Below are 19,783 nucleotides of genomic sequence, written 5' to 3'. Positions count from 1 at the left end.
CTCGGTGCGACTGGCTGCCTGTGCAAGCTGCAGTGGCTGTATGGAGCAGGCTGGTGCGGCAGTTGTCCCAGATGTTCTGGGTTCAAATGATGGCACCCGGAGTCAGCATGGGCGTAGATGGAGCTCTTGGCTGAGAGCTCTGTCTGTGCATGCGCCGCTCTGGGTGCCGTTACTTTGACGCAAGGACCGCCGACAGAGCATCTGGGACACCTACAGCCTGCTCCACACAGCCAACTCAGCTTCCGCTGTCAGCACAGCTTCCGCTGCCAGGACAGACCTCACCAGCACCGCCTCTGCCTCCTGTGACTCCACTCCACCACAGACCCCCTCCAGTAAGACAACACAGAGTATAAGACGGTCCCCATTTATTTATATCTCTAAATTTGGGGTGAGTCTTATAAAACAAAAAATACAGTAAATAAATGCAGACCAAGCATTGCTTTACAGCCTGGTGGCACCGCTCGAAAGCTGGCCAGATCTCTATGCTACCTGCCCCAGTCTGCATTTGGTCCAAGTTACAGTCTGCGCTGTACTCTACAGCTAAATTAACATCTTCGCTGACGGAAACCAGAAACAGTCAACAAGTTTGTCCACAGAAGTCACTAGCAGCTGAGCTCCTGTAATCCAGGGGGAGACATTCCACAGTGTGTGAAAGGCTGTGCCTACATGACAAAGGTAGATTTCTGCTCTGAAATACGCAAGATTTCACTAGGATTCATAAAGGCTACTTATCTGGAAAATCTGTTCCATTTTTAGGACACAAAACACAATTAATCTTCCTTCCTACGCTAAAACAGAATTAATGTCCAAAACAGATCCAGTGCCTAACAGAACCTAGCCGGACCCTCATAATAAAAATGTTATAGTAAGGACTAATTCAAAAACGAGGATGTACATGATCCAGAACATCACGTTTTCATTGAAAAAGAACCAACCACCAGGATTTGCAATGTGAAGTAAAGGCAGTGCCAGATGCTGAAGGCAGGCGCATAAAGAGTCGTTTGATGAAATAAGTTTCAAAGTTGCAGAAATGCCCTGCACCTTGGGTCAGGCCATCGAAGTTTATTCCTTCTCCTCCTGGTCTGACCCTTCTTTTATCTGAATATCACGCCGTGCCGCCATTGCTGTTGTTGGCAGCGCATGCGCATTGCAACAATAATTTTGTCTTCACTAAAATGGCACCGAGTACGCAACCGTCAATCGCAGTGCATCGGAACGTTCTACAACAGGTATGCCTGGATTCAGCATCTTACTGCCTTGTATGGCACGGCCTTCACTTCTTATCGCAAACTTCTGGTGCTTGGTTCCCTTTAAGAGGACAGAATTGACTGTTTAGGGAAGGACAAAGTCCAGCACATGACATAGTATAAGAAAGGAGGCAGTTTTCCTTTCTGTAGGCTCCACCAGGGGGTCTGCATTGTTCCATGGACTACTAGGGCCTTAAGGCCACGTCTCAGTAAGCAACATCGCTAGCAACATCACTGCTGAGGCACGACTTTTGTGACGTAGCAGCGATGTTGCTAGCGATGTTGCTGTGTGTGACATCCAGCAACAACCTGGCCCCTGCTGTGAGGTCGCTGGTTGTTGCTGAATGTCCTGGGCCATTTTTTAGTTGTTGCTCTCCCGCTGTGAAGCACAGATCGCTGTGTGTGACAGCGAGAGAGCAACAACTGAATGTGCAGGGAGCCGGCTTCTGCGGACGCTGGTAACCACGGTAAAACAGCGGGTAACCAAGAAGCCCTTTCCTTGGTTACCCGATATTTACCTTCGTTACCAGCGTCCGCCTCTCTCAGCTGTCAGTGCCAGCTCCCTGCACACATAGCAGAGTACACATCGGGTAATTAACCCGATGTGTACTCTGGCTAGGAGTGCAGGGAGCCAGTGCTAAGCGGTGTGCGCTGGTAACCAAGGTAAATATCGGGTTGGTTACCCGATATTTACCTTAGTTACCAAGCGCAGCATCACTTCCACGCGTCGCTGCTGGCTGGGGGCTGGTCACTGGTTGCTGGTGAGATCTGCCTGTGTGACAGCTCACCAGCAACCCGTGTAGCAACGCTCCAGTGATCCCTGCCAGGTCAGGTTGCTGGGGGGAATCGCTGGAGCATCGCTTAGTGTGACGGTACCTTTAGCAAAGACTTGCAGTACACAGAGGGGTTTTTTCAGCAGATTTTCCTCCATAATCCACTTAGACTGTTCCAATAAGCTCCCTATTAATTTCAAAGGGAAAACACAAGTCTAGCACTCAAAGCTATGGTTTACAGAAAGGGGGAAAAAAGCAACATTGCAATGAGACATTTCTGCCTGACATACAATTGACTAATCTGTCCACTGACAAACATCTCAAGGGTCCGCAAGTTTTCTCTGATCGAAAAAGCCTCAAGAAAATGCCACGTCAAAAACTCTGCTTTTAGGCTATGTGCGCACTTTGCGTCGAGGTACTTGCAGTTCAAAACGCAAATGGCAAAAACAATTGACATGTTGCTTCTTTAAAAAGCAGAGTTTTGGGCCAAATTTCTGCCACAAAAACGCAGAGTTTTGAACAGCATAGTGCGGACAAGAAATCCCAAATTCCCATAGACTTTGCTTGAAAACCGCATGCATTTTGGCATTAAAACGCTGCAGTTGAAAAAGCAGCGAAAAAGCAGGTAAAAAAGCAAAGTGCGGACATTGCCTAAGAGCCATAACGTATCTGTGTAAACAGCTGAAGCTAATTTTGAACTCCACTTACTTTTATCATAATGTACTATAAACAGGAGAAATATTAAGAAACGGTAACAAAAATATATATATTTTGGGGGCATGGGGTTAGTTTAAACAGTGTTTACTGCACATACGCGCACAAAAAAAACCCTGAAAATGCAATTTTACAGCTCAGTAAAATTAGGTCAATACAATTTTGTGGTTTAAAAAAAAAAAATATCCAGTTTCTATTTTTCCATTGATGTAGCTAAGGGATTTTACTTTCTTTTTACATGCCAATCTGAAGCTTTGTGCACACAATCAGGACCCACTGCGTCCTGGATGTGGCGGGTCCTGACTAGAGCTGAGCGAGTATCTAACTATTCGTACTCACTATACTCATAACGAGTGCTGTCTAATACTCACGTATGCATTCCGAATAGCGTGTGCAATGCAAGTCACTGGGTAAAAACTTGCAAAGTAACGAGTAACCCGAATTCCGCACTATTCGTTACTCGCACAAATAGTGCGGCATTCGGGTTACTTGTTACATTGCGAGTTTTTCTCCAGTGACTTGCATTGCACACGCTATTCGGAATGAATACGCATTAGACAGTATTCGATATGAGTATAGTGAGTACAAATATTTAGGTACTCGCTCAGCTCTAATCCTGACCTGTGGGGGCAGGGAGTCTCCTCTGCAAGAGAACACAGCTGCTCGTGCCCACGACCCAGGCTCCGGCAGTTGCGGTCTCTTGCTTTGTCCTGCGGGGCAGCGAGTCTCCTTCACAAGAGAACACAGCTGCTCGTGCCCACAATTCAGGCTCCGGCAGTTGCGGACTCTCGCTGTGTCCTGCGGGGCCGCAAGTCTACTCTGGCAGAGAACGCAGCTGCTCATGCCCACGATCCAGGCTCCGGCAGTTGCGGTCTCTCGCTGTGTCCTGCGGGGCCGCAAGTCTACTCTGGCAGAGAACACAGCTGCTCATGCCCACGATCCAGGCTCCGGCAGTTGCGGTCTCTCGCTGTGTCCTGCGGGGCCGCAAGTCTACTCTGGCAGAGAACATAGCTGCTCATGCCCACAATCCAGGCTCCGGCAGTTGCAGTCTCTCTGTTCTCCCTGTGGAGGACACACACATCTCCGCAGCAAAAAAATGTATATGCTTGCGACTCGGAAAGCCACACCGCAGGTCAGTGTAAGCTGCAGGTAGTACACACACAGTGGGCAAGGGATTTCTAAAAATCCCATCCACTATGCTTGTACTGTACATCAGAGCGTTTTGGATGCAGCAAAAACATGCTACATCCAAAACGCTGTGAACCCTGATCGTGGGCACGAACCCTTAGATGCACTGAGGTTTGGACAACAGAAAATAGTAAAAACAAAAATGTTATTATTAAACTACAGTGGTGATATGATATGGAGGGGATAATGCTGGTGGGCTACATTTGTGCTTGTTTCTTGGTGCTTTATGATAAGTGGAGAAAGTATAGGAGGGTAGGACCAAAACAAAGATCATTGAAAAATCTGTGGCTAGACCTCAAAAGAGCAGTGCATGCAAGACGAGCCAGGAATCTCGCAGAACTGGAAGACCTTTCCAAGGAAGAATGGATGAAAAATTCCTCAAACAAGAACTGAAAGACTCTTGGCTGTTACAGAAAGCATTTACAAGCTGTGATACTTGCCAAAGGGGGTGCTACTAGGAACTAACCATGTACAGTGCCCAAACCTTTGCATTTGACCCTTTTCCTTTTATATTAATTTAAAAATGTAAAATGATGAAAATATTTTTGTTTTGCTTACTATACAAAGGAAAGTCATCTTTAACATTATGCGTTTAAATCTCCTTCTACACGATTTGACCACCTATACACGTTAGAAGAAGGTATTCTAATTTCCACACGATAAAGAATGTCTATTGCATTACTATATAGTGAATGTAATACCACAGAGGGACCAAAATGGCAGCAAGAGGGTATTTAATAAGTGCCCGTCTGCCATAGCAACCCATCAGCGGTCTCAAGGTGTCACAGGCAAATGCGCACATGTAACTGCCACATCCAGGGACTGACTGTAGCATCCAAATGAGCTATGGTACCATTGATTGTTACTGTTGGAGACAGATGCTGGCTGCATAACACAGCCAACATCTGCCTGTTCAGTTACATCACGATGAGCACAAGATATTTTCCTCATGTAATTATTTCTCAGCTATGCCCATCAGTCCTGTAGCATTTGCAACAATGCTTGCAGTCACATGGGGGACACACGATCATAATCATTCCCATTTTTGGAGGTGGTTCCAACCCCTGTAAATAAGCGATGTCTGGCATTCCTCATCTGCAGAGCATCCCCGTACTATGAAGAGGTGACCCCTCTAATGCTTACACTCTCAAACATTATCTGAACACATAAAAGTTGGTGCAAATCGAAACGCATGACCAAGTCTATCAGCCACGGCAGTAATGGCTGGCCACTGGACGGGAGACATGAGTACCGCGCCTCTTACCGGACATCTGCATCTTCTGATTAGCCGGCCTCCCACTGCTGCATAACGCACTAATGACACCACACCAACTAATAAAGATGTCAGGATGCGGTTCTCACAGCTGCCAACCAACGTCCACCAACTACAGATGCCACCGATGCAACCAGCTGTGCAAAGCCATTAGCGCCAACGCTCAGAAATATACAGTACTTAGGGATGCTAAGGCTATGTGTCCACGGTAGAATGTACCTGCGGATTTTTCTGCCTGAAAATCCGCGACTTTCGCGGCAAATCCGCACCCGCGGATTTGCCGCGGATTTTTTTTTCCCCATTCAAAACCAAAAATCCGCACCAAACAATTGACATGCTGCAGATTTTTCCGGATCAAAATCCGCGGCAAATCCGCAGCGGAAAAATCCGCAGCATGGACAAAGCATTTCCAAAATGCCATTGAAATGGCTTGGAAGTGCCGCTGCTGCAGATTTTCGGGAAATCCGCGGCAAATCCGCGGCAAAATCCGCGGTAAATCCGCAGCGTGGGCACATAGCCTAAGGCACTGCTCAGAAACCAATACAGACAAAACCATCTGAGGTCAGGGATTATCAAGAAGCTTCACACTGGGTCTTGTATCTCTTCAAATTGATCCCACCAGGGCTCCCCCCACCTCCTATTACCACCATGGCACAGGGCTCCCCCCACCTCCTACTACCACCAGGGCTCCATCTCCCATCTACCACCACCAGAGTGCAGGGCTCCGTTTCTCCCCCCCCCTCCAAATCTCCTTTACCACCGGGGCGCAGGGCTCCGTTCCCCCCTCCCTACCTCTTACCACCACCGGGGCGCAGGGCTCCGTTCCCCCCTCCCTACCTCTTACCACCACCGGGGCGCAGGGCTCCGTTCCCCCCTCCCTACCTCTTACCACCACCGGGGCGCAGGGCTCCTTTCCCCCCTCCCTACCTCTTACCACCACCGGGGCGCAGGGCTCCTTTCCCCCCTCCTTACCACCACCGGGGCGCAGGGCTCCATTCCCCCCTCCTTACCACCACCGGGGCGCAGGGCTTTGTTCCCCCCTCCTTACCACCACCGGGGCGCAGGGCTCCGTTCCCCCCTCCTTACCACCACCGGGGCGCAGGGATCCATCCCCCCTCCTTACCACCACCGGGGCGCAGGGCTCCGTTCCCCCCTCCTTACCACCACCGGGGCGCAGGGCTCCGTTCCCCCCTCCTTACCACCACCGGGGCGCAGGGCTCCGTTCCCCCCTCCTTACCACCACCGGGGCGCAGGGCTCCGTTTCCCCCTCCTTACCACCACCGGGGCGCAGGGCTCCGTTCCCCCCTCCTTACCACCACCGGGGCGCAGGGCTCCGTTTCCCCCTCCTTACCACCGGGGCGCAGGGCTTTGTTCCCCCCTCCTTACCACCACCGGGGCGCAGGGCTCCGTTCCCCCCTCCTTACCACCACCGGGGCGCAGGGCTCCGTTCCCCCCTCCTTACCACCACCGGGGCGCAGGGCTCCGTTCCCCCCTCCTTACCACCACCGGGGCGCAGGGCTCCGTTCCCCCCTCCTTACCACCACCGGGGCGCAGGGCTCCGTTCCCCCCTCCTTACCACCACCGGGGCGCAGGGCTTTGTTCCCCCCTCCTTACCACCACCGGGGCGCAGGGCTCCGTTCCCCCCTCCTTACCACCACCGGGGCGCAGGGCTCCGTTCCCCCCTCCTTACCACCACCGGGGCGCAGGGCTCCGTTCCCCCCTCCTTACCACCACCGGGGCGCAGGGCTCCGTTCCCCCCTCCTTACCACCACCGGGGCGCAGGGCTCCGTTCCCCCCTCCTTACCACCACCGGGGCGCAGGGCTCCGTTTCCCCCTCCTTACCACCACCAGGGCGCAGGGCTCCATCCCCCCTCCTTACCACCACCAGGGCGCAGGGCTCCATCCCCCCTCCTCCTTACCACCACCAGGGCGCAGGGCTCCATCCCCCCTCCTCCTTACCACCACCAGGGCGCAGGGCACCATCCCCCCTCCTTACCACCACCAGGGCGCAGGGCTCCATCCCCCCTCCTCCTTACCACCACCAGGGCGCAGGGATCCACCCCCCCTCCTTACCACCACCAGGGCGCAGGGCTCCATCCCCCCTCCTCCTTACCACCACCAGGGCGCAGGGCTCCATCCCCCCTCCTTACCACCACCAGGGCGCAGGGCTCCATCCCCCCTCCTCCTTACCACCACCAGGGCGCAGGGCTCCATCCCCCCTCCTCCTTACCACCACCAGGGCGCAGGGCACCATCCCCCCTCCTTACCACCACCAGGGCGCAGGGCTCCATCCCCCCTCCTCCTTACCACCACCAGGGCGCAGGGATCCACCCCCCCTCCTTACCACCACCAGGGCGCAGGGCTCCATCCCCCCTCCTCCTTACCACCACCAGGGCGCAGGACTCCCCCCGCCACGCATGCTCTACTGGGGAGGGGTTACAGAAGTACAGGGGATGATGTTGGAGCAGTGCACAAACTCACACCAAGGGCCGGACACTACTGAGCAGGGGTCACTGGGACTGAAGGGCCCAGAGGGGCCAGGTCGCGTGACACAAGGCTCCTATCACCTAATAGGCTATGTACACGGCAGCTCCCGCCTGCAGCGGTAGATGCGACCGTAACCAGCCTCCGCCGCTCCCCCCGAGCTCGCTCTCTCACCTGCGTCCCATCCGGGCCATGACGATCCCCTGACCGCCGAATTCGGGCGTTATTGTTTTTCCTATCTCCCGCCCGCTGCGCGCGCAGCTCAGGTCCACCCTTTCCGGGGTCAGAGAACAAGCGATGACGTCACGGATGTGATCCGTCTGGAAAGGCTGCAGTGACAGGGGGCGGAGTAACGAGGAATAACGCTCCAATCAGAGAGCAGAGTGGGGAGGTGCCCAAATAAAGGCGCTCAGTCTGAAATGTTTAGTGCAGCGCGAACCGTGCGGCTATGAGCGCTCTGAGGCGGCAGGGGGCGCCAGAGGCAGCGGCGCTTTCTCCCTTTCCTGAGATGTTTTTTACCTCAGGGATTTTAGGCCTCATTTTCACATATCAGCATTTACCAAAACCAACAGTGTCTGCAACACAGCACAGGGGACAATCAATTCTAGCCTTTCTATGTCATTCATTCTCTCCTGGCTTTGGCATACAAGCACTGCTGAAAACTACTAATCAAATACCAACGTGTGACTGAGCCCTTATCATTTTAGCTTCGTGAAATGAAGGCAAATTGCTTCAGAAGTCTAGAATACGCTATGCTAATCGAGCCTATGTATAAAAGCTAAAAGCTTGGGTTTAGACTGCACCTCTATTTGTATGTGGGGCTATATAAATGTCTGTCCTGGCCCCTCTTCCCAGTGTGAGGATCAAGTCTTCACACCCTAGACATGTGACAGCCGTACAATTAGAAATCTGAAGTCTAAAGGGTGCTTTACACGCTGCGACATCGCTAACGATATATCGTCAAGGTCAAGCCGTTAGTGACGCACATCCGGCGCCGTTAGAAACATCGCAGCGTGTGACACAAAGGAGCAATGATCAACGAGCGCAAAAACGTGAAAAATCGTTGCTTGTTGACACATCGCTCCTTTTCAAAATATCGTTGCTGCTGCAGGTACGATATTGTTCCTCGTTCCTGCGCCAGCACACATCACTGTGTGTGACACCGCAGGAGCGACGAACATCTCCTTACCTGCGTCCACCGGCAATGAGGAAGGAAGGAGGTGGGCGGCATATTCCAGCCGCTCATCTCTGCCCCTCCTCTGCTATTGGACACCTGCCGTGTGACATCGCTGTGACGCCAAACGAACCGCCCCCTTAGAAAGGAGGAGGATCGCCGGCCAGAGCGACGTCGCAGGGAAGGTAAGTCCGTGTGACGGATGTTAGCGATGTTGTGTGCCACGGGCAGCGATTTGCCCATGACGCACAACCGACGGGGGCGGGTACGCTCGCTAGCGATATCGATACCGATATTGCAGCATGTAAAGTACCCTTAAGACCCTTTAACACTGCTTCATTTATTTTACACATGTTCCAATATGGAGGTGCCAAACGTAACATTTCAGAACATAGATGTCAGGTAACCATATACACCGCCTTCTCCGCTCAGGTCTGTGGGCGCTCAGGCTTTAATTACCACCATACCAAGAGACACATTGGCACCGTACCCTCCTGGGCTCTCAGTGAGGCCCACGCTCATGTGTATTACTTACCAGAGGTCTCACACAACCTCTTTGCTTGATTGGTATCTCTTGACTTTGCCACTGGGCCTCACCAACCGGCCACGTGGCCTCAGGCTGGTCCTCTCCTGGGTTTCTGTCATCTACCAGCCTCTCTTCTAGCTGCAAACTTAACGGTTGACCCCCGAGCCTGTTTTTACCTTCATGACCAAGTAAATTCTCACCAGTGTCACTTTATGAGGTAATAACTCCGGAAAGCTTCAACTGATACCGCTGATATTTTTTCAGATTATTTCTAAAAATATCGGAAATTTGGCAAAAATGTTGAAAATTTCACAATTTTCAAGCTTTTCACTTTTACAGAGAGCCATGTCACTCAAAATAATTAATAAATAACATTCAGCCAAATTTACGTCAGTACAATTTTTCAAATACACATTTTTTTTAGGAAGTTAGAAGCGTTAATAGTTTATCAGCAATTTCTCATTTTTTTCCAACAAAATTTACAAAGCTATTTTTTTATCGACCACATCATATTTGAAGTGACTTTGCAGGGCCTAGGTAACAGAAAAGTGACTCCATTCTAAAAACTGCACCCCTCAGGCTACTCAAAACCACATTCAAGAAGTTTATTAGCCCTTCAGATGCTTCGCAGGAATTAATGCAATGCTTAAAGAAAAAATGGAAATTTTACTTTTTCCCAGAAAAATGTTACTTTAGCCCCAAATATTGCATTTTCACAAGGGTAACAGGAGTAAATGGACCATTCAATTTGTTGTGCATTTTCTCCTGAGTACAGGGATACTTCATATGTGGTGGAAAACTACTGTTTGGGCGCATGGAAGGGCTCATAAGAGAAAGAGTGCTATTTGATTTTTGGAATGCAAAAATTGTCTGGAATCAATAGTGGACAGCATGACTTGTTTGCAGTAGAGGTACAGTAGCTCCGGCACACCGTTTATTTCCCAATTGCAAATCACACATGAAAAACGTGAATGTCTCTTTGAATTTTTATTGAAAAAAGATGATACAGTTTCGGCCTGACCTGGCCGAGACGATGGCCGAAACGTTGTCATAGGCGGACTTTCTGCAACTGTATCATCTTTTTTCAATAAAAATTCAAAGAGACATTCACGTTTTTCATGTGTGATTTGCAGTTGGGAAATAAACGGTGTGCCGGAGCTACTTTACCTCTACTAGATATTTTTTTTCTCCTGAGCACCTGTGATAGGTGACGCTAGGTCCATTTTGCTCTCATGACTTGTTTGCAGAGCCCTTGATGTGCTTAAGAAGTGAAATCTCCCCACAAGTGACCCCATTTTCAAAACTAGACTCCTCAAGGAATTTATCTAGATGCGTGGTGAGCACCTCGAATCCCCAAGTGCTTCACAGATTTTATAACGTTGTGCCTTGAAAATCAACAAATTTTTCCTATGAAAATATTGTTTTAGCGCCAATATTTTTTATTCTCACAAGAATAACAGGAGAAAAGGCATCATACAATTTGTTGTCCAAGTTCTCCTGAGAATACCGATACGCTATATGTGCTGGAAATCTACTCTGTGGGCGCGCATCAGGGCTCGGAAAGGAAGGCATGCCATTTCAGCAGGAATAGATTGTGGACGCCATGTCATATTCGAAGAGCCCCTGACCTAGCAAAACACCAGAAACCCCAAAAAGTGACCCTATTTTGGAAACTACACCCCTCGAGGAAATCATCTATGGGTTTACTGAGCATTTTTAACCCTCAGGGATTCACAGAATTGTATAACATTGGGCTGAATAAAATGAAAATAACATTGGGCTGAATAAATGAAAATTACTATTTTTTCCACTAAAATGTTGCTTTGCCTCCAAGTTTCTAATTTTCAAAAGGGGAGAAAATGAAAGATATAATTTGTTATGTAATTTCTCTTCAACTTCTTTTGAGGCATAGTACAAAGCTCAGGAGGTAAGGAGCACCATATCATACTGCAGATTTTGTTGGTTTGCGGGTGCTATGTCACATTGGCAGAGCCCATGAGGTACCAGAACAGCAGGACCCCCCCAATAAGTGACCTCATTTTACAAACTACACTTCTCAAGTAATTCATCTGGGGACACAGTGAGCATGTTGACATGTGTGTCAAAGAATTTTATACCATTGAACAGTGAAGAAAAAAATAATTACATTTTTTACCACAAAAAATGTTGTTTTCGCCTCAAATTTTAAGTTTTATTCAGGGAAATTGGTAAAAATGGCACCAAAATTTGTAACACAAATGCCCCATATGTGGCTTTACAGAACTGCTTAGCCACACAGTGAGACTCGAAAAGGAAAGAGCACTATTTGACTCTTGGAGCACAAATTTTTATACAATAGTTTGCAGACTCCATATACAGAGCCACTAAGTGCCAGAAGAGCAGAACCAGAAGTGACCCCATTTTGGAAATTACACCCCTCTGGGAATTGAATTTATCTACAGGTGTAGTGACAATTTTGACTCCATCAGTATTTTTCATAAACAAGCAGGAATGGATGTTGCTGAGTGATAATTCCTAATGTGCCATTGTAGTGCCCAGTACATTTTAGTGCTCAGTACATTGTAATACCAATACACTGTGCCCAGATCATGCTTCTGGAGAAACATACCCTAAAAATTAAGTGGGCTCTCTTAAGCACAGTAATACCAAATATGTGGACTCTAAATGTGGTTTAGGCACACTGTAGAACTTACAAAAGAGGGTGGCATTTGGATTTTGGAGCACATATTTTGCTGGATTTCTTTTCAGAAGAACTGTAGTGTTTTTCCAGAGTCTTTGAACTAGTAGGAACACGGAAGCCCCCTATAGTTCCGTTTACAGATGACCGAACTGAGTGGGGACTTGTGTTTTTTTTGTGGATTGAGTTGAAGCTTTTATTAGGCACATTTTACATCAAATTTTGAATCACATTTATGTTGTGCTCTACACTGAACACTTACATTGGGGTTTCCATCTAAATCTCCGAATCTCCTCAGCAGCATTTTCACTTCTTAGAGTCCACCAGGGGAGTCTCACCGTAGGCCAGTATACTGTACATTTCCGCACCCTATCCTCCATTCTGAGCTGGAATAATGAGGTGCTTGCGGCTGCATTCTAGGAAGCACTGTACGGTAGGATCAAGGACGAGCTGGCCGGTTGTGATGTGCCTTCTTCCCAGCATGACCAGCTATCTCTGGCCATCCGTATCAGGTTCTAAGAATGTTCCAGAAAGGAGAACCGAAAGAAAAGGTCATTGCGCCTGGCTTCTATGTGCCGCCCCCGTGGAAGCAGCTGAGCTGCTCGGATCCGGGTTCGCTGTGGCTCGAGGGCCTCCAGACCCGGAGGTCATGCGGCCACTCGAGTGAAAGGGGGTATTTACAGGGGAGTTATAGTTCGTGACGCCACCCGTGGTGTGTGGTAATTGGGAGTATCATCGCTGCCGTTGGGAGTACCCAGGGATGATGGAGCGGGGGCAGCAAGGTGTTGTAACCCTCAACGGGTAGGGAGTCCCCAGGGAATCGGTGAGGGGTGCCATGGGGTGCAGATGTCGCGGGCGGAGGAGGGGACGCCGCGCTCCCCCTACTGCCCGGGTCCGGCTGCCGCGGCTGCTGCGGCCTGCCGCTGCTCGGTGGCTTGAGCGATGGGCCGGATCCCGGGGACTCGAGCGGCGCTCCTCGCCCGTGAGTGAAAGGGGATTGGGATTTGGGATAGTTTATTGTCCGTGACGCCACCCACGGTTGTGGTGATTTGTTAACACCACCGCTGCTCTGTATGGGGAGCCCGGGAGTGGTGGTATGGAGCAGGCAGTTGTTGATGTGCCCCTTCGTGGGTAGGGGTTGTGGTGCTCCCGGGGCCCGGTGATGGGATTGGGATGGTGGACAGGCGGGTATGGGGCCTGTGGAGGTGCAGGGGCGCAGGGAGAGCGCTGTGCCGCACGGCACGGAGGTACTCTCTCAGCCAGTAAACACGACACAGTTCTCGGTAAACAACGGCTGGTTGGACGGGTCCCTCGGACGGTTAACGGTGCTGATGTTCCGTGCAGTTAGCGGTGACGGTCTCTTCCCTGCACCTATGTAAAGTCCTTTTGGTAGCGATGGGTTCCCACCGGTTACCCACTCCTCGGCTTCAAGCTGGGCCGGAGGAGCTCTACTCTTGCCCGCAGGCGCTGGCCCTGGGAAACTGGTGCCCTGGCGGTGGCGGTGTCTCCCCTTCACGGTCGGGCTGTTGCCTTCAATCGGGACTTGGTTGTTAGGAGACAGACGTCCCCTTCACTGACGGATTTGGCAAATTATGGCGACTCCTAGCCTTGCCGGGATCCGAAAGGCCCCTGCCCTGGTGCTGACTGTTCTTCGTATACTGCTTCGGTACCGCCGGGTTACCACCCGTCCGCGGTCCTTCCAGCAACCTCCGAGCAGTCCCCCTGTAGACTATCACCACCGTCTGCTGACCTTGCTGTCACAGTCCGGGGCACACACCCGGACCAACTTCAGGCTTTACAACTGTCACTTTCCACTGTCTCTACTCTCACTCTTTACTCCTTCTACTTCCTCCTCCTAAACTCATCTGCCTGGTTTTCCCGCCTCCAGGGCTGTGAACTCCTCGGTGGGTGGAGCCAACCGCCTGGCCCACCCCCTGGTGTGGACATCAGCCCCTGGAGGAAGGCAACAAGGATTTTAGGTTAGCTTGGTCTTCCTGCAGGGAATGTGGGGTGCATGTGGTGTTGTGACCTGTGACCCCTTGCTTGCCCAGGGCGTCACACAGAGGTCACTCTTGTACTTACTCAGTTCATAAGCAGACACTGACAACCGGGTAAACCAAGTCCCTGGGTACCGCTGCCGCCGAGGGGACTTCGTCCGGGTCCTGTCCCCAAGTGGTGCTGCCTGGTGATCAGTGACCGGCCTCCTGGCACTTAGTTTGACTTCAACTTGATGGCCCGGTAGCATGGAACTAGCCAGGCCCTGCTCCCTACTATGGCTAAGTATGGGAGCTTGCGCTCAAGGCTCACGCTTGGGATTTTCTGGACCGTTTTGGTTGGAAAGTCCTATTCCCCTCGTTGCTCTAATGCCCTGATTCAGACAGGTCCGAGCACCTCGCCACAATCCCCTGCGACTGGGGGTCCAACTCCTCTAGGCCCAGACCACCGTCTGCAACCTAGGCAGTTACTTCAGGAGTCACCACTCCCGACTTCCTCTGAGCTCCTCTCAGCTCGAGGGCTACGTCCAACTCTCTCTCCACTCACAGACAGACTAACTACACTCCTCACCTCCCCTTCCTGACCCCCCAGGTGGACGACTCTATTCCACTCAAGCCGTCCACTGGTGTGTCAGGTGGGTGTGGTGCAGGGTGTCTCTAGGGTTTGATTTGCTGTTGGAGGCAACACCACTTAAGTAGGGACCCAGAACCAAGAGGTTGGCAGAATACTGCACAGAAGGGCAGCTTGTGCAGTACCCTGTGACGACCTGATAGTCCAGGGGCATCACATCTACATTTCAGAGACCCATCATGCCGCGACCCACAGTCCACAATACTCTATACTCTGACTGAGCCCATGGAGGTGGATCATGTGACTTTGGCAAAGTCCTGCAGAGAGGAATGTCACACTGGAGAATGGTGCTTCTACTGCGGATGTCCTACTCAGCTCAACTGTTTCTGTCCTAGAAGGCCGGGAAACTTCCAAGCTGAGGGTCCATAGGAGAATTTAACATAGGTGAAAGCAAGTCTTCTACGTCTTTATCTGTGTCCTTATCTTGTGGCTTTGTCCGATTCACTGAGTCGGCCTATCTGAACAGGGAAAAGTTCCACAGGGAATTTTATATAAGAGGCCATTGTAGATCGCTATCAAATTCCTATCCAACGACTTCCAGCTCCCATAGCATTGTCATCCCTGGATGGAAAACCTCTGTCCGAGGCAATCCTGTTCGCCATCAAGCAAGTTGAACTTGGAGGAAATGCTGTACATGGAGAAGATTGCTTTCTATGTGCTCCCAGGGCTGTTGAACCCCCTGCTACTGGGTCTGCCATGGCTTCAGATGCATAAGCTTTTCTTGGACTGGAGATACGGAGACGTGCTAAAATGGGGCGAGACCAGTCAAGAAAAATGTCTTGTTCCAGTTGGACCTCTCCGACTGCCTGTGATGCCTTCAAACCTTCTGGGTCTGCCATCCACCGACTGTGCTTACGTGGATGTCTTGGACAAGAGAGAGGCTGAGACACTGCCACCACTTAGGCCATATGATTGCCTTATTGATCTACTGCCCTGTTCCAACCCTTCTTGCGGCCGAATCTTTCCTCTGTCACAGGTGAAAACCCAAGCCATGGCCAAGTACATCAAGGAAGATCTGGCAAGAGGATTCACCCAAAAGTCCTCCTCACCGGCCGAAGCCGGGTTCTTCTTTATTTAGAAAGGATGATTCTCTATGCCACTGTATTGGTTATAGAAGACTCAACCAAATTAGGGTCAAGAACAATTTTCCGCTGCCACTTATACCAGAATTGTTCAACTGTCTCCAAAGTTCCAGGATCTTCACCAAGTTCAACCTCCACGGTGCGTACACTCTTGTCACATAAATTCAATTTGGCTATGATTCCACCCAACAGCAGCATCAGCCCAACAAAAATACTTAGTCTGGTTTTAGAAAAGCACATGAAAAATCATCCATATTTACATTCATGTGCCGTTTTTTTTACTCTAATATGAGATCTGATTTTATATATTGACAGTGTAAAATGTGTGTGATACACTACAGTACAGTCAGCTAGGTTAAAAATGGCAATGTGTCCATAAAAATCAGATACAATAGGGATGTTCTGTATGGCATCCAATTTTTATTTTGCTCACTCCTACACTTGAAAAGTGGTGTATGATCCTACATTCAGCAGAGAATAATGCAGGGTGCAATTTCTGTTACATGCATACATGATCCATGTGAAAAACTGTAATCTGATCAGCCCTATTGAATAACTTTGGTAAATGTGCTGTTCAATCTGTATTGTATGCTAAGGCCGCTTTCACATTGCATTCCTCTCCCCGTTCAATGGTCCTGTTGGGCTTTTGTCCGAAACCCTCGCACAATGGGTTTTGGAGGTATGGTCACTAGTGTAATGACAAAAATTTTTTTTTTTTATGAAACCATGTGCAATCGAGGAACTTTTATGGGTAATTTAAGAATAAGTATTGCTTTTTTTGTTTTTTTAAAAAAAGCTCCCCCTTTCATTCAAATGAAATAAGGCAAAAAGTTTCCCCCAAAAAAAGGACATGCAGTTTTGCATTATTGAAACGATAATAGTAATAACTAAGCAAATTTTATTATTCGTTTTTTAACAAATACGGTATTAAACAGTTAATTATAAGTACAATATGTACAAAAGAAGTGTTTAAAAATTATTTTTTCCTATGAATTTTAGATTCAATAATTCTATTTTTTTCGATTTCGCATGTAGTTCCTCCATCAGTTTTACAGCACGTTCAGCATTTTGGTTAGATCTGGGAATGTCAATTAATGACTCCTCAACCAACCAGTGCGCCTTCAAACACTTAATTGCCTTCTTGCACTTTGTCTTGGTGAGTGAGGTTAACAGTTCATTGAAGGACGCTTCGTTGTAGTGTTGCAACTGGAACCAGGCATTTGCCCATTCATAGCAGATGAAGTCGCATGCTACACCGAGGACGCAGCACCACTCTGGTATCAGAAAAAATGCTATACAGCATATACAGCTCGTGAGTTCCATCTTGCTATGTGCAGGTTTGGGAGTTTCTTCCAACTGATTCGAGGCCAATGTGATGTTATTTTGTAATGACGATATGCCTGACATAGTTCATATAAGAACTTGAAATCATCTCGCCATCCAGGATTCTCGCCTGTGTTGACATCATCTGTTGCAACTTGGTGGTAATCAATCTGAAGTGAGGCATAGTTTTCTGTTAATTTGTCAATGAAGAAATAATTGAGTTCTGGTTTCTTCGTTGACTCTGGAATAAGGAAATTCATGACGTGCTTCAGTAGGAGGTCGAGTACATGGTGTTGACAGCCAATATATTGTGGCTTCTGAAAGCCCTTTCTCAAGACATCATCCTGTATCAGCGTTACAATCCCGTTCAAACGACCAGTATTTACTGCTGCCGTGTCGCAGATTATCATGCGAATATTTTCCCAAGCGTCGTATTCATCAATTAGCTGATGTAGTTCCTTGTGAATAGTCGTGGCAGAACCATTCTCACATTTCAGAATACCGAGTTTGATTTCGGTTGTGGTATTTTTCAGCAGAACTACTTGATACTCTTCCCCTTGGATTCTTTTACCATCGAAGGGGAGACAATAGGGATCTTTGCTTTGAAGTTTTTCAAAAATTTTGGTTTTCATTTTCTGTCCTTCTGAGATTATTCGTCTCCAGACACCCGACTGACTTGGAACCGGTACATCATGACCTTGTTCAGCAATGGTTGCAAGCACTTTATTTTTCAATTTTCAATTCTTTCAGCTCTTCTTATAGCACATGTTTGTAAGGCTAGATCTAACTTTTAAAGAAAACGTTAAATATAAATTTTTAATGGGTAACAATTAAAAATGTCATTTTTTCACTAGATTATTCTTATTCTAGATGTTCTAAATTATTCCTGAATATTCTAAATCATTCCAGAATCTTCAAAAAATTAAAACACGAAAAATCGTTTTTTTGAAAATTTTGAAATGAAAAAGAGGGGGAACTTTTTTGAATATTTTACAAATTTGATGATACTAATGTCATTTGAATGCAATTGTTCCTCGAATGTAAGGGGTTTCATTTTCGTTTTGCAAAATTTTTAAATAGTCATCACACTAATGGCCACTGACTATAATGGTGCAGAAGGAGTCACGGTGTGCTCTGTCGTGCACCATTTTTAGGAGTATACACCTATTAGAGGCGGACACCCAGACGCAGTAGATTGCATCTGGGTGTCGGCCTCCAGTAAGAGTATACTCCTGAAAATGGTGCACAACAGAGCACATGGTGCCTTATAGTCAGTGGCCCCGGCAGCACAAACATCTGAAACTCATTTTGCAGGGGGTCCAGACGGAAGTCCCGACGGTACTACTGAACAGGGAAAGGAATGCAAGTGTGAAAGTGGCCTAAGTGAGCTCTTAGACTAAGTTGACAGGACCTGTAGTTTTGTCCTGGACTGAGGGCAGAGTGGAGTGTGCCACCCCCGTGTCAGCAGCCAAGTTGTTCGGATCTGGTTCCGCGGTGGCTCAAGGAGCGTCCGGACCCGGGGGTCGTGCGGCCACACGAATGAAGGGGGTATTTACAGGGGATGGTGTATTGAGAGTTTGTGACGCCACCCATGGTGTGTGGTAAGGTGGAGTACCACCTCTGCAGCTGGGAATACCCAGTGGCGATGGAGTGGGCAGCCAGGTGTTTAACCCTTCCACGGGTAGAGGGGATGCACCGGGACTCAGTGATGGTGACAAGGATGTGCCGTTGGGGAGGTAAGGGTCACTTGCGTACTCACTCAGTCCAATGACGCTGATGTTGCGGGCGGAGGGGCCGCGCTCGCTATGCTCGGGTCCGCGGCTGCTGCTGCTCGGTGGCTCGAGCGGTGGGCCGGACCCAGGGACTCGAGCAGCGCTCCTCACCCACGAGTGAAAATGGGGTGGTTTGTTTTGGGAGATAGTTCGTGATGCCACCCACGGGTCGTGGTGATAGTGGCCACCACCGCTGCTAGTGATGGGGATCCCGGGAGCGATGGCAGAGAGCAGCTAGGATGTTGGTTCCCCCACGGTGGGTAGGGGTTGGTGATCCCGGGGCCCGGTGGTGGTACGGGGAGGCTGGATGGCTGGGGTGCAGGGTTGCAGGGGCAGCGCGGCGCGGTGCCGGATGGCACTGTGGTAGTCACTCAGGCACGAACTCACAGAGTCTCTGGTAAACCAAACGGCTGGATGGACAGGTCCCGCAGCCGGCTGCAGTGTCTTTGCTCTCCCCGGACAGGTTGATGGTGGCTGCCTTTCCCTGCACCTGTGTAGAATGTGTTGACTCCGATGGCTTCCCAACGGTAGTCCGCTCCCCGGCGAATAGGCTTGCTCTCAGGGTTCACGCTTGGGATTTCCTGGACCGTATGTATGGAAAGTCCTATACACCTCGTTGAGCTAGAACCCCGATTTTTTAGCGGGTGGAGAGCGGATCTCAAAGGCACCGTTCTCGTCGGGTAAATTGTCAGGTTGCCTGAAGCTACTCCCTGACCTAGGGTCCACGTACCCCGTCGTGCCCTGGTCCCTGCCCGGTGATGGTACAAGGCCGCCGGCTGTCCTCCACGACAATGCCGTGCCCCTTGTCACGATCCCGTCCGACCGGGAATCCAGCTCTTACCAGGCCTAGACCAACGTCTGCTACCTAGTACTTCCAAGGAGCCCGGCTCCTGACCTCCTCTCTCTTTCACCTCCTACACTTTAC

The 19,783-nt window shown here is 49.6% G+C and overlaps 1 protein-coding gene across 3 annotated transcripts in view; it reads right to left on the bottom strand.

Annotated features, from left to right (window-relative positions):
• MYBL2 (MYB proto-oncogene like 2) overlaps window positions 1-7,953 on the bottom strand; it is a 70,953-nt gene extending 63,000 nt beyond the window's left edge. For all 3 annotated transcript variants that reach the window (XM_075347550.1, XM_075347552.1, XM_075347551.1), the window contains exon 1: window positions 7,854-7,953. In XM_075347550.1, coding sequence (XP_075203665.1) covers window positions 7,854-7,873 — 20 coding nt within the window. In that variant the 5' untranslated portion in view covers window positions 7,874-7,953. The remainder of the gene's footprint in view (window positions 1-7,853) is intronic.
• Between the last annotated feature and the right edge of the window lie 11,830 nt (window positions 7,954-19,783).

Source organism: Anomaloglossus baeobatrachus, chromosome 5 (genome assembly GCF_048569485.1).
Source record: "Anomaloglossus baeobatrachus isolate aAnoBae1 chromosome 5, aAnoBae1.hap1, whole genome shotgun sequence".
NCBI classification, from domain to species: domain Eukaryota; kingdom Metazoa; phylum Chordata; class Amphibia; order Anura; family Aromobatidae; genus Anomaloglossus; species Anomaloglossus baeobatrachus.
The sequence above is the reverse complement of the archived record's forward strand: the minus strand, read 5'-3'. Positions and strand labels throughout refer to the sequence as shown.